This window comes from Melopsittacus undulatus, chromosome 13, assembly GCF_012275295.1.
Source record: "Melopsittacus undulatus isolate bMelUnd1 chromosome 13, bMelUnd1.mat.Z, whole genome shotgun sequence".
NCBI lineage: Eukaryota > Metazoa > Chordata > Aves > Psittaciformes > Psittaculidae > Melopsittacus > Melopsittacus undulatus.
In genome coordinates this window covers 9,566,165-9,581,266 of record NC_047539.1, presented here as the reverse complement: position 1 = coordinate 9,581,266, position 15,102 = coordinate 9,566,165, and the positions used below count along the sequence as shown (strand labels likewise).

Sequence of the window (15,102 nt, the reverse complement as noted above, 5' to 3'; positions counted from 1 at the left end):
TGAAGCCCTGTAAATGTACATGCCTTGGAGCGACTGGTGCCCAGCACAAGGAGACACTGTGGCACGAGCTATTTCTGTTGACAACATGAGATGAGCTCATGGAAAGTTGTGTTTTTAAAGGCTTCCCAAGGTGGCCAGGGTATTTTTAGTGACACTGTTCAGCAGGCGCTTATCAGAGACCATAGCAACAGGTCCACATTGAGTTATAAATACCAAGTGGGCTAAGGGAGGCTGTATCAGACCGACCATCCAGAACTGAAGTAACTCTAGCAGAAAGCTAAAATGACCCTGCTGCGTTATTAGAGATGAATACCAGTGAGCTCTCAGTTATCAAAGGTGGCTGTGCTGGTACATCACAGCCAATAGCAAACTCCAAGCTCACAGCAACCTATGCAAGGACAAGTTATTCTTGCCCTACCACTACTCTGAGCTACAGCTATGCACACACACACAGAGGAAGGGAGACAGGAGTCAGTGGAAGCATCAAGCTGGGCCCTCTTTTCAAGAAACACTTGAGCTGACCATCCAAACCAAGCCATGTGAAATTAAGTATGGATGCTGCTGTGATCAGCAGCCTGGTTGGAAGGCAGTTTCTTGGCCAAACAGTTTCATTGGAATATCCAAGTGATTCTTTCCTATGTATGCAAAAACTTACAACTCATGTGCTTCCATCCCTTCCCCAAAGTACCCTGTGTCCTCTTGTAAATGTGAAGCTTCTGCCCCTGAAGCTGTCAGAGGTGCTTCCTCCTGGTTTAGAGTCCCTCCATCAGCAAATGCTGCTTCCCAGCCACATTCTGCAGCCATTTGGAAAGGTCAGCAGCAATTTAAATGAAGGAAGCAAAAGTACTAAACCCTGATGACATACTGATGTCTGGGGAGAGGACATGTTGTGCAAGATCTGCCATCAGCAGCCCTGACATTCCCATCAGGCTCTTTCTGCCAGGACCTTGGAGGAGCTGCCTGATAGTCACCTTCTTGTTCGCTGCTCTCCTGAACCTTGATGTCCAGCTTTTCTAATGACAGTTTTTCCTTTCGTTGCATCCAAGCTGTCCCTGTCTCTGATGTGCAGATGCAGGATTAGGGCCTCATCATCTAGAGACACTTAAGGGCACTTAAATCCTCACACAAGCTGGAGGAATGGAGGGAATGCTGACCTTCACTGTCACCTTCCCATCTGCCACCTCCTTTTCAGAAATAAAAGGGGAATTCTGGATCTCAAGGAATGTATTAGCTGGAAAACCTGAAGCAGTCTATCCCAGAAAGCATGGACACCAGACAGAGATTTCTACACTTGACATGTGGGTGAACACGAGCACTTCCCCCACCCGGACACTGTAAGTACCTGTCATTGGAAGAGAAATCCATTCCTAGGACAATGCTCTCTTCGGTGTCTTGTCTGCCATTGGTGGACACTACCACCATGTATCTAGTGCGGTTCTGGTAGGTGCTTTCCAGTCTTACGGCCTAAAGGAAGGAAGGGGAGAGATCAGCAGTGCAGCCAGCAAAACACACACCCCATTACCTTTACAAGCCACTTGTTCATGCTGAGTGACAGGTGCAGAAGCAGTGATGCAGTTTGCTCTAGTACTTCTCAGCTGGGTAACCAGCAGAAGAGGGAGAAGCAACTTACTCTCTTATACAAAGCTTTCCTCACCAGTGGGATGTTCCTGGTGCCTTCTGCACACCTTGCTGCAGGCCTGCCCTGTCCCACCAAGGCTGTGTTTAAACACCAAGCTACAGGACTGGCTGCTACAGTCCTCTGAGTGGTCCCAGCCTAGAGAGCTTCATTGACCATTACATGTTCAGAGAGACTGGTGTTGAATGTACTCTTCATCTTTGTGCAAAGACCTAGGGCTTGGCTTTACACTGCTATGCGCTACAACAGCTTCACCACTGTGCCAGGCAGCTGGGCAGAAATGAAGGTTCTAAATCAGATGTGGTTTCCTGCTGGCCCTTTGAATCCTTCTAGCAGCTTCCCCAGTGCAGAACCAACCTTACTGCCTTACACCTGCAGGAAAAGACTTCCCTATCACTAAGGTGTACCCATGGGTGCATTCAGATTGCCCAGAGAAGGTGAAAATCACTGTACCTCACTGCTCCTACCACGATCACAAGTACCCCACTGCCAAAAGAGAGATCCAGCAGGGCTCACTCTGCACCCCCCCAAATCAAATACCACTGACAGCACTCAGAAAGCAGCCGTGCAGCCAAGTTGTGAATAGCAGACCAACACTGAAGCTCCTGAAAGGTTACACTGAAGTACTCTGCTCCTCCAGAAGCCATGAGGAAGTGAGAACTGAAGTGATTCCAGCAAGTCTTCTTACAAACAGACAGCTGGTGAGTGAGGAGCCTGGGGAAGGGAGCCTGGCATCGCAAGTTTTGTCCATAACACCTGCAGTAGGCAGCCTTCCCTTGCAACACTCTTTGGACTCTGTTCCACATCATCTGCAGCTATTTTAGTCACAAACTATGACATCCCTACAAAGCAAGTGTCATAATCATGTATATCAAAACTTAACTTTGGACAGCTTAATCCACCCCAAGACACTGTCTGGCCTCTGTGTTTACTATATGGTTAAACTGCTGCTTAAACTTTGAGCAGGGCCTGCAGAAAGCAAACATGGGCAAGAAGGAGCTATTACAGCTCAGCCCTGCCCCATGCTGTGGTGGGAATCAGTTGCTGAATTCTTTGTGATCCAACAGTTGAAGCTCAAAAGTGGCTGACACCTTCACAAAGTGAACCTGAATTCCTCAAACACCAGCAGCCCTCCTGAGCCAGTTCTTGTGTAGACATTTCTTGGTGGCCCCACAGGAGTTCATGGCTCACAGAGCCCAGTTTCAACAGTCCTTTTATCCTTATATAAAAAGCTCACAAAAGAACTATTGTGTGGAATCTCTCAGGAGTAGGCTGCTCTTCCCAATACGTTCCTTTAGTTCTTTATAACTTGGTCTTGAGGCCAGAATGGCACCTTGTAGGTTAGGGGAAATCCCCTCACACCTCACCTGCCCACTAGCCAGTGAAGTCTTGGCCACAAGATGTGGCAGTCTACAATAAAGATTCAAACAGCACAGGCAGCTGAAACAGAGCTCACTACATTCACCGGAGTGCTCTACTGCAGCTGAGAGCAGCAGGGAAAGCTTCCCAGTGGCATTGCAGGGAGCAGCAGCTCTAGTGATGGGGACAGAACAGCAAGTGCAGGCAGCAGACGGTGTTGACTCTGTCTTCTAGACTTGTCCAATGGGACCAAAGAGTAACACAAACTACCCAAACACTGATGCCAGCAGACAGATGTGCTCTGCACAGCCAGAGACTGTGCCCCACCCCATCTCTTTAGGATAAGTCATGCTAAAACCAGCCTTATTTTCCTTCTTGCTCCTTGAGTCACTGGGATTCCTTTGGGAACACGGAGGATCAGAGTGGTCAGTCCTTCAAGGTGTGAATTCTGCCCAAGACAGCTGTTTCTACAACTAACCGCTTGCAGTGAAACAGAAAGGGTGCTCTTCAACCTAGAAGAGCAAGCAGTCACCAAGGTCTTTGTGGTTAAAGTAATTATCTACATTAGGAACCAAACCTCAAACAGAAACCCAGACATGGCTAAAATGGGAGTGGATGGACAACAGATGCCCTGTGTTTGGGGCATCCACACACAAGTTCTGTTCTGCTTCTCTTGAGGACATTCCAGCAGCAAGAGGATTACCATAACTTACTTTGCTAAACCAACTTGGCTAGCAGTAATGGGAAGTGTGGTCTTAACACAAGACCCTTTAGAAAAGGGCTGGACAAACAGCAACCAAAGGTCATGTAGCTTCAAGTCAGTGTGGTGGGATTTTCAGAGGGCTGCTTAAGAGAAACAGTCATGGCTTACTGTGGTTCTCTAGATTTAACACTTAGAGCCTTGCCACAAAGCAAAGAATCATGACTGGAGCAGATAAAGTGTTCTATTAATTTACTAGAATAATAAACCAGCAAACTTGACATTATAAACCAGCCAACCTCAACAGTTCCTATTAGAGCTCCACACAACCATCAGACCACAAATTAGTCTCCGACCTTTTCATTAAGTGCTAGTTCATGTGCTCACCCAACAATAGGAGTGCATCGAGTGGTCTGATGCCTATTGAATGAAGAGATTAGACATCTCAGTCAATCTAGAAGGAAGTTCTGGCTTCAGGGACTGCAATGAGATGGAAGGTTCTTTCTCAACAGCTCCAAAGAGCTTTCTCCTCAATTTGGGAATGTTATTTATAGCATCTTCATGAACAAGTCATCCCCTGTAGCCCTTTCAGCAACATTTTTCTCAGCTTCAGGCTCACCTAAACACAACACAACTTTATCTTCCGCTGCATTCTTGTTTCATCAGAAGTATGATGTGGTATTTCACCAGCCCTTATGAACACATTCCAAGAAGTTCATGCTGACCTTTCATCTTTCTCATGCTACACGATGGTAGGTGTTTCATACAAGAACACATTTCTCATTGGGATATTTGAAAACAAAAACAGGTGCCCACCTTTCTGAAGTTTTCTCTTATTATTGACACATGCAAGTGAACAAGTCCCCACTCTGCTATGCTACAGGAACACATTCACTCAGTTTGTACTCTTAACTCATTCTCCTCTTGCAGTGGTACCACTGCTCTAATCCTGCTCCCATGGAAGGCTAAAAACCTCTGCCAACAGCTCCAACAGAAACAAGAGTTGTTCCAAATCTGAAGTGTAGGTTTATGGAGGATTAGATTCCTCTGCTGCCCTCTCAGCTGTGAAGTCTGCCCTCCGAATGGCAGCAGCCAACACAAGAAGAGAATACATTTCTCTCAGTAGTGTTTGTATTTCAAATCTCATTTGTATCTACTGCTTTATGAGAGAGTCTATTGCAGCCCTGCACACCCTTCGTTCGTCAAGAATCAATTAAATTCAAGTAGACTATCGAACTTAACCTCACGCAAGATTTCAGCATTCCAAATGTAGCTCGGAACAAAAGGGTTTATGTCTCAGCCCACAAAGTCCTTATTCAGCTGTTAAGGCTAATTTGTCCCAAATCACACAATGTAGCCAGTGATATTGTTGAACAATGACTTGTTCAATAGCTTCCAATGTTCTAACCCTGGCTCAGATTCTGAAAAGCACCAAGAACCCCCATTCCCATCACTTTGGCTGGAATTTTCATGACAGCAAGGTGTGCCTGACAAAGCTTAGGAGCAGGTCCTTTTGTTTGCTTGTAGCAGGTTATTTTTGGTGGTCGCTTTGAAAGTTAATGCATTCCATAGTCATCTTGACTGTTTCCTAGCTATACTCATACAATCAGTCCGGCACCAGGAGGATTCAGCAAACCAGAGGTGCCAGAATAACACTTCTGATGCTGGCAGCCCTACTTTGGGCATACGTTGCTAAGATGCACCAAGACAACACAGGAAAGAAACTTCAGGCTGCTAAGTGATGAGAGATGCAGATACACTGCAGTCAGGCCTGACCTTGTAGAGCACTTCAGTGTGTCCTAGACAAATTCCTCACTGCTACTCTTTGGCTTCTGGAGGTCTGTAGGACTGTGTATCAATGCTATAAACAGCAACGCCCTTCATTCCATCATTGTAAAACAACCCAGAAAAGCAGAAAGACAAGGTTCAATTTAGGTGCATAGCTATCTGGGGATCCCATATGCTCCTTCCTGATAAGCCATGGCCTTTTGGGATGCAACAAGTTATTAGAGCAAAGTGAGGTACACAACTGAACTAATGTGGAAGGGCAGGTATTCACACTGGCCAGACCTACTCTTGATTTACACAGGACACAGGCTAATTTACCCAGCTTCCCTGGCAATTGTTACAGTACTTTTTGAGAGCATAAGTATCTGGTTTAAAGGAAGTCTTCCAGCCAAACTATTTGTCTCACTGGCCAACCAAATAAGCCTTTCATAATTAACTGCTTTTCTACCACTGTGATTGCAAAGAAGACTTCCCACACCCACTCAAGCCTACACACACCACTGCCTTCACGAATTACACAGGTGTATTTGTCAAGTGGAACTCAACCTTTATAATCCTTAAGAGCAGATAAGCAAAAAGCCAACCTACCAGTCTGATGTTGTCTTCTGGGCGGAGCAGTATGAACATGGCCTGCAGGTGTTGCTGGAGATCCCCTGCAGGCAAGAGGGAAAGGTGAAGGCAGGGAAATAGCTGGAAATCACATGTGAGTTCCTGACTGTCCAGCCAGAGCAAACATCCACCAAGAAACCTGACATGTCACTGGGAGAGTGGGCACTTCCACCTACTCAGAGATGACAAAGCTCCAGCTCTTAGTCAGCTGCTCTTTGTTCCATGTGCTCACCTGTTTCATCTTACCATGCTCTTCTCTCCTGCTAAACCGTTATCCTTTTAACGTAAAGAAACAGTGTTTTAGTACTGTGTTCTGCTGAAACACAAGGCAAACGAAGCAGAAATGCAGCCGTCCACATCTCATTCTACCTCATGCTTCAAATCATTATTCATTATTACTTACTGCAGAACTAATACCTAGACAAAAGAATCCCCTTTGAGCAGCACATGCCCATATGAGCTTATGGACCAACACCACCCCCAAGGGCAGCACAGAACTGCCACCTGAGAAGCCAGGAACCTACAACCACTCCTAGAAAACACTTGCTTTTTATAGGTGAGGCTGAGGACCACTGAAACAAGAGAAAAAAATCACAGTCACACAGCATCATTTAGGAAGACTTTGAAGAGCTGAGTGTCCCAGGTTCCCAAAGCACCACACATCTGAAAGACAAGAGAGATGGTTGGTACTGCCACACTCCCTGCCCATAGAAAGCCAAGAGCTTCTCTGCTGAGCAAGCCCATTACTTTGTGAATGTCAGAACGTGAGAACACCTCCAGCAAAAGGCTGGTTTTTCAATTGCTACCTGGAAAATCAATCTGTATTCCCAGAAAGGAGAGTACAAGGCTGCCAGTGGGCGGCATGGATTGGCAAAAGGAGCCTTTACTCTCCCACTCCTCCACAACCGGGAAGTGGAGTTCAGACAACACTACAGGGAAGAGCACGAATGCTGGAGCAAGTGTTCAGCACAACTGGTTCCAAAAGCATTTTCTAGGAAGGTTGAGTAACCTGCCTGACCTCCCTTTCTAATTTATCAGTGTACTAGAATCTGTGCCGTTTTGTGGACTTTGAGAAATAAGGAAACTTGGATATGGGAGAGCATCCAGAAGTGCCACAAAAGGGAAAGGTGAGAAAGGAAACACTGCCCAACAAGACTATGGTGCCTGGTTTCCAAATGGTTTTTACAGCAAGGCTGAAGGGCTGCTGCAGCTATCTCCTGATGGGACAGAGGTGAGGTTGTGTGGAGAGGGCTGCGCAGGACACGGCATTCCCTGCTGCTCTTCCTTCTTCTTTGAAACACATTTCAGCATATGGAGAATGAGACAATGCCTTGGGACTGCATTTTTAACTGGGGTGGAAAAACTCGAGGCACTCTGCCGTGTGAGGGAAGTCACAGACAATGTACCAGCACCAACAAGCACATGAAGCTACTTCCTGCCCAGGGACACTGTTCCCAGCAGTGGAGAGGCTGGCATGTGCCTCCCTGCAAAGCAATTGTGTAGGGAGATAGGTAGGACAGGAAAGGCCAGCTCATCCACCAGCTGCTTGTCCTCCTGTGGGTGCAGTGGGAGACAGGATTTCCCCATGTCAACACCAGTGCAAAATCCTACCAGTGCTGCTCATTCCATCAAGTTTCAGATGCAAGTACCTGTTGTCTCAACAGGCAAAGGTCTCTCTGCTTCAGGTGGCACCTCCTGCCTGGAAGAGCCCAGCAAGCATTTGACTCATGAGACATTCACATCTTAGGCAGCTTAAAACGAAAGTTGCTTCACTTCAGTTTTTCCTTCCCAAGGTATCAGAGAGTTCCTACCTATGGCTGCCAGTAACCCAACATCAGGAACCAGTTTAAGAGCTGAAGTTTCCAGAGTTTAAAAAGCACCACAGAGACTACTGGATTATCTCAATACTTAGAAAAAAGAGAGGAAATTCTGAGACAACCCTTTCTGCAAGGCTCAGTGAAAGAGCCTCAGAAAGTTCATTGCATTCCTCCCTGTTCCCCAGCCTGCCCTGCCAGCCTTGGGAGCTACGCAGCTGGAAAATGCTTCCTTGGCCAGTGTTAGCTGACTTGCAGGCATTTTCAGGCCCAAACACACAAGGCAGTTTGTAAACTTCCTGGATTAAGAAAAAGCAAAGGAAAACCTTTAACATGCCAGAATCAGCACAAAAATATCACATCCTGTCCTATGAAGAGCTGTCGGCTTTGCAGGCATTCATGACAAGACTGCTGCTTCCTATCGCATTGTCCAGCAGATGCTTTTGTTTCCTTCAGCTGGCAGGCTAGGTGCAAAGCATCGGGGAGGGTGAGCTCTTAGAAGTGATTTACAGTATCCCAGACACAGCAAAAGCCCCAGGGAAGTGGCACCCTTTTCTAGCCTCCTCCAATGCTGTTGGAGTGTAAAAGCAAGCCATAGTCCCACAGAACACAGCCCAGGCAGAGCACAACCACTGAGCAAAGGGAGCATGTACCACTAAGCTGGTACCGTATCAAGTCAACTTGCCAACTCGTGATGCTGAAGATGATATGATTAAAGAAATGGCTGTAAGCATTAATTATTTCCTGTTATGCATTTACTCTTTATGCTGGATTCCAGCACCTCTGATGAATTGGAACAGCAGGTCAGGAAGGTTAGTCAGCCTTCCTAGAAAATGCTCTCATAGCCACTTGAAACACTATTGCATCCATAGGCAGCAATTTCATACTGGAAAGTTATGTCCGCTCTCTACCCCCCTTCTAATTTTGTGTGCCAGAGATAAGTCACGACACACACACGGGAATGAAAGCTGAGCATGGATTATCGGAGCCCAAGAAAGGAGACAGTTGCCACACACTCTGCCAGCTCGCTGCCAACAGCCAGGTCACCTCACAGCAGAGCCACTCTCAGTACATCACTGTTTAATTCTGGTGGCACACATGTTATGCCCAGGAAGATGAAACACTGATTGCTCGGTGCCTTGGTCTGCTGGCATGTACTGTACATTAGAGGGGTTCTCAGAAGAGGAAGGTGATGAACCCTCTCATACAAAGGTCCCTCTTGAGTGACATCTCCACACACCATTAAAGAAATACTGTACCATTCACACCACTTGACATGCAGGGAAACTGAGGAAGGGACATGAAATCTCACCCCATAAATTGAAGAGACAGGAATTAAAGGAGTCTTCTAAGAACAAAAATCCCACCCCTTAGGCAAGCCACCCTCTTCAATACAAAACATCTTGCTGGAAGCAATTACAACACACCAGTTCTGCTTTCTTGGCAGCCTGGCTTTTAAGAGCTCTGGGCTGATTAGACAAGAAACTCCTTCCCACCAAGGCTTCCAGATCTCATGCAACTCAGCAGTAGTAAGCAGATGAGGCAACAAGAGAGGCTCAAAGCTGTTTTCATTGCCTTGCCTTGTTCATAGGGAAAACCACCCTCTGCAAGGTAAAGCCAAGACAGCACCTGCCAGCTGGAGACCTGCGCTTCAGTGATGCACAGGACTTTGGAGAGATTAAAACCCAAGACAGGTCAAGATAAACTTTTAACACTGCTGGTTCTGCTTTCACAACAATTTCACTTGAGTCTCAATCACAAAATCCAGCTTTAAGTTTCAGAACAATTTCTTTTCCTTTACATCTGGTAATGTATTTCACTCAGACCAATCTGGGCACTGCTCATACTGTGTTTGAATGGAAATACATCATTAACTGCCTTTGCTTTAAATTCTTAAGAGGTTTGTAAACAGATTTTGAAGTGGACCAGGTAACTCTCCTGGATGCAGAGCTCGATGACAGCCGCATGGTATCATAGTACAAAGAAATCTGCACCTGGAACCAAACCAAATCACCTTTTGGTGGTCACTTCTTGGCAAAGAAAGTTGACTCCAGGCTCTGTTTCTGCCTCTTTCCCCTATGCAGAAGTCTGAAGGTCTCAGTGTTGGGTTTATTTTTCCTGATTGTTCAACAGAAGGGAAAACCCCCACATTATCTGATTCCTGTAGAACATCACCAGTGAATAAGCACCACACATGCAACAAACAACCTAACCTGAAATGTTTGAGTTTCATTACTCAGACTGACTTTTCAAACAGTCAAAGCAAAAACACAAATCAAACTTTCAGCAGATAAAGGGGGTGGGATTATGACTGGCTCCATATTATTCACTCTGCTCACATGTCTGAGAAGTCACACTGACTTTGCTCAGAGGTTTCCACACCACTACGTAGAGGTAAGTCTCCTCCTCCTCCATCAAAACCTGTTACTTTCAGATCAGGAAGAACCATTACTCATCCCACATCACAACCTCAAGTTTCCCAGTGTAACTCATGAAGGTTTTGATGGCAATCCTTGAGCCTCTCTCTCATACAGAAGTTGTAGGATGGGGGGCAGTTGACATCATGGAGAGTTGAGAACACAACTGCTACCCTGATGCCACCTATCTGTCTGGTTTTGCAGCATAAACAAGAGAGCACTGAAGCCTTTTTTCTATCAGCATTAAACATCACACTCTTGAGAGTGGCAGGTCCAGCTTTAATACACACCTGATGCAAACAGAAATGTGTGTTATTTGGTGGGAGTGAACTCAAGAAAGGTAAACTTGGACACAAGAGCGAGCAGACAAGCCTCAGCCATCACATACAACACATTACCTGCATGCTTGTTGCGTCTGTGACTGATCCTGGGAGTAGAGGACCCATTTCCTCGCGGTAGGAAGAGAGCTGCACCTTTCACAGTGAGGAAGCTTTCGCTGATGCTGCAAGAGGAGATGCAAACAGTGAATAAGGAAAACTCTCCATTGTCTTTAAAAGCAACAGAACAAGAAAGGTTCAAGGTTCTTTCGCAAGGATGTGATTTCCACTGAATGACTTTGTTGGTAAAGAACTCCCCCCCATGTAAGCACTGCAAACATCCAAAGCATAACTGAGAACAACAGAGAAACACTGAAAAGCAGAACACATGCCTGGTGCCACTCTGCCTGCAGAGGTGGAACCTGAGCAGGCAGAGGGGATTAACCTATGGCTATATTTTCTATCTGAAAGTCAAGATGAGAGCTCCACATTTCTAAAGGGCAATTCATGCAGCAAGCCCACGCACCTCTGTAATTATGGACTCTGTTAACCCTGTGCTTTGGGGTTCGGGCACAGCTGATGCCCTCCAGAAACAAATGTCTCCCTTCAGCAGTTAGCCAAAAGAAAATTAGCGTATGTAAGGGCTTAAGGAATCAGGAAACCACTGAGTCATATGATAATTGACTTAAAAACTTATACGTTAAAAGCAAAGCTGTAATGCTGTTGAATTCAGAAATCATTTACTGCCTTGAGTTTGCCCTTTCTGAAGTCACGAGGAGAGGTTTGTGGAGAGGGACAATAGAGAGTTCTCAAGTTCTGTGGAACAGCTGATATTTTAAGCACCTCTTCCAGTAGTTTTCTTAGGAGATGCTGTGACACATGGAAAAAGCAGGACATGCCACATTAAACCATCCTGTTGCACAGTTAAAGGTTCCTGCTTTTCTCAGAATTGATAAAATAGTTGTACAGGCTTTGAAGAAAGCCAGAAACAACTCTTATAGTCAACAGGACAGTTGATGAAGAGAAAACAGGATGGGAGAGTCCCTGGCACAGAGCTGCTGGGGTGCACGATGCCTCGAGAAAGACATTGGCTTGCCCTCTTCAACTGAACAGGAGACTAGGAACTTCTTAGTTCTTTTCCTTGCTTAAACAAATACCAGATGTGATTATTTACTCCCTTCCTCTAAGGGATGAGGACTGGGAAATGATAACACTGGAGTAAAAAAACCATCCATGTATTTGGAGAAATGCCCTGTTACAAAACGCAGGTGAACACTCGGACATGCCAAGTCACCACCCTCCACAGCTACTTCTGCTCTGCAGCATAAGCCAAGGCTGCCTGCCTGCCTCCTGCTCCAGGGACACGGGTCAGTAGCTACCCAAAGGCAGGCACACACCGAAGCATGACTGAAGACATCACAAAGAAACCAAACGTGACCAGAAAGCAGGACACAGCATGGCATGAGCCTGGGATCTCCTGGCTCCATGGTCTGAGGTTGGTTGCTTTAGAAGTAGGCTTTGCCAAATACATTTGGACAGGTGTAAGAATCATAAAAGCTCATGTTAAAGGTGGATTTCCCCCTAACCTCAAGCACATCTGTGGGCACCTCTCCACTTTGCTGGTGGGGATATAAACCCATCAGATCCTCTGAGCTCCAAGAGCAGATGCACTCAGAAGGATCTTCTTTTTCAAGCCTGTAGCACATCCCAATGTTTCGACTGCACAGTTATAACCTCAGCACCCCCCTTACTGACAGAGCTTCTCCCAGGACTACTTCCTAAAATTAAACCAGACATCAAACACGCACTGGATGCTTCAACAAAACCCAAATGCTGAAAAGGAAAAAATATCACTCATCCCCATTTGAAATGGATCCGAGATCTTTACCGAGGCTGGAGTTAAAACCAAACCAGGTTAGGTTAACTGGGCACACTGAGCACTGATGTTTCCTCAGAGCTTTCTTATATAACAAATTTTGACTGAGCCTTTCCAGCTTTGGTGACAAATAGAACCTCTGAAAGCTCTCAGGTTAACAGTCTGAAGCAGGGAAACACAGAGTTATCTTGAAGCCGCTAACTTAATACAGGCATAAAGAAAGAAAGAAACCTTTCTCCCTCACTTAGCTTGAATATGTTTTGATTCAAGAGTGCTTGATGCCCTAAAGAAAACTCCTGCTTTCAGACTTGCCCCCATGATGGAGTGGGGCAAAAAAGACTGTGCTTTGCTGAGCCTCACCACGAGACAAGACAATTGATAGAGGAAGAATGAGACAACATCCACTCCTCCTCCTCCCTTCACAATCTCACCACAGAGGCACAGGAGAAAGCATCCAGCAGTCACAGCCAGTTTTCACATAGTCCATTTTATCAGCAAAGCCAACACCTAGTATCAGCAATCCTTTATCCTGGGCCTGAGGTTCCTCCAGAAGGCTGATTGAGCACTATTTTTAGTGGATAAAGCAGCTAGAGGGCTGGGAGGGTAAAAATCTTTTCACTTCCATCACTTTCTCTTATCACCAGCACTCTGCAATGAGCTACGTACCTCGAAAGGAGACACAGGCAGAACTTAAGGAGTACATCAGGTACATCCTTCCAGGAATCTATCTCCTGGGCCATTAACCACAGGCAATAACCTTACTCAGTAAGAGTAGGGAAAAGAAATGTAATATCCTATACAAAGGGTCAGAACAACTGAAGAATGTTCTGGTAGAGCAAGGTCAGGCTGGCAGGGCAGGAGCAAGTGCAGAGGATGGTCATCAGCACCACTGGAAAGTGGGCCTGTTGGTGAAGACAACAACCTCATCCTGCAAATACAGCTCTGGGGACACTCACTGTGCAGATGAGGGCATGGCATCGGTGCTCTTGGCATCACCATCTTGACACCAGACACACCACACACATCACATCAGTTTCCAGCACAGCGCCCTAGCAAAGAAAGCCCCATAATACACAAACACACAACCAAGCCCTTGCTCTGAGATTCCAGCAGTAAAGAAAATCTTGGGAGGAAAGGTAAGAAGTTTATAGGAAAGTCCAAACAGCTGTAATGATAACTAACAGTGAATTACAGGCTGGCTTGTGTTGGAGGGGACCTTAAAGCTCATCTAGTTCCAACCCCTTATTATGGGCAGGGACACCTTCCACTAGAGCAGCTTGATCCAAGCCCTGTGCAACCCATGCCAGCACCTCACCACCCTCAGAATAATGAATTTCTATTTCACAAAGAAAGGAGAGAAAACCTTCTTTTAGAAGCACAGCAAGGAAAGCAAAGAGGCACCTGAACAGCTTCTGGCAATGTTTTATTCTAATAAACACTTAATTAAGTTATTGTGAGCCTGAGGATGACTTTTCAGCTGGCTCGACTTACTGCTCAGAGCAGCTCCTTTACAACAGGCTCTGTCCTGTCCAGCCCAGCCCTCAACCGGGTGCTCGCCAAGCAGCACAACTGACAGAGCTGGCACCATCCCTGGGAGGCTCAGCAGGACAAGTCCTTCCACCACATCCCGCAGGGCATAGGAATGGGTAACATGGTGAGGAACAAACCTCATCACCAGCCGTGCCCGCAGCACGCACAGCAGCAACACAGGCACTGCAGGGAGATCACACCCTCCTGTCCCTTTCCTCCCTCATCCTTAGAGGAAAGGGGGAGATGGAAAAGCAATGGGACAAGGGAAACAAAGATTTCGAGGTATTTGATATTTGAAGTCCACTGCATGTATTATCTACAGAAATACAAACATAATTTCTCTGTCAGCCAGGTCAGCCCTATAGAAAGGATGCTGCCTCGGAGCACTTAACAGTCAGTGAGCTACAGCTCAGCACCGGGAAGCAGTGCTGGGATTTCAACACCAAGCCAGGCTCCATCTGCAGCTCCCCATGACAAGAACATTGCGCAGTAACCACGAAGGCTTCCAACTCTTGAGCAGAAAGCCTTCTTTTTCCTAACAGGCATCTCCTGGGACACAGCCACCACCCAGTGCAAGCTTGGCAAACACAAGAAGCTGCCCGTCAGGATGATGCACCACAAAGAAGGGCTTCAAGTTCCCAACTCATCTTCAGGACATACCCTTTCCCTCCAGTACCCAGTTAGACCAAAAGTAAATCAAAGAATGCAGAAGCACTGGTTCAAAGCAGGCAAGCAAGTCGGAGAGTAAGGAATGATGCAAGTTTTTGACTAACTGGGAGCATTCAGCATTCCAAGCTCTGAAGAAGGGAGGTGTCTATGCAGACATCTGTACTACAGCGCTGGGGATCTCATCTCAGTGCACACCTCATCTGCTGCCAGCTCAGCTCTAGCAGCCTCCTTCAATCCACAGCCTGCAAAACACAAAACTGAGGAAAAGACCAAACTTGAAGCGCTGGCAGGAGGAGCAGGCGTCAATCCTGAGCTCATGGTGAGGCTGTGGAGCGAGGGCAGCCGGGGACACAGAGCAGCTCCTGCAGCACACGCCAGGACTCACCC

The 15,102-nt window shown here is 46.4% G+C and overlaps 1 protein-coding gene across 3 annotated transcripts in view; it reads right to left on the bottom strand.

Annotated features, from left to right (window-relative positions):
• The window catches only part of SSH2 (slingshot protein phosphatase 2), a 92,294-nt gene that overhangs the window by 22,902 nt on the left and 54,290 nt on the right, over positions 1 to 15,102 (bottom strand). For all 3 annotated transcript variants that reach the window (XM_034068731.1, XM_034068730.1, XM_013127439.3), the window contains 3 exons: positions 10,722 to 10,825; positions 6,072 to 6,136; positions 1,343 to 1,464 (listed from right to left, as the gene is read on the bottom strand). In XM_034068731.1, the coding sequence (XP_033924622.1) occupies positions 1,343 to 1,464; positions 6,072 to 6,136; positions 10,722 to 10,825 (291 nt within the window). The remainder of the gene's footprint in view (positions 1 to 1,342; positions 1,465 to 6,071; positions 6,137 to 10,721; positions 10,826 to 15,102) is intronic.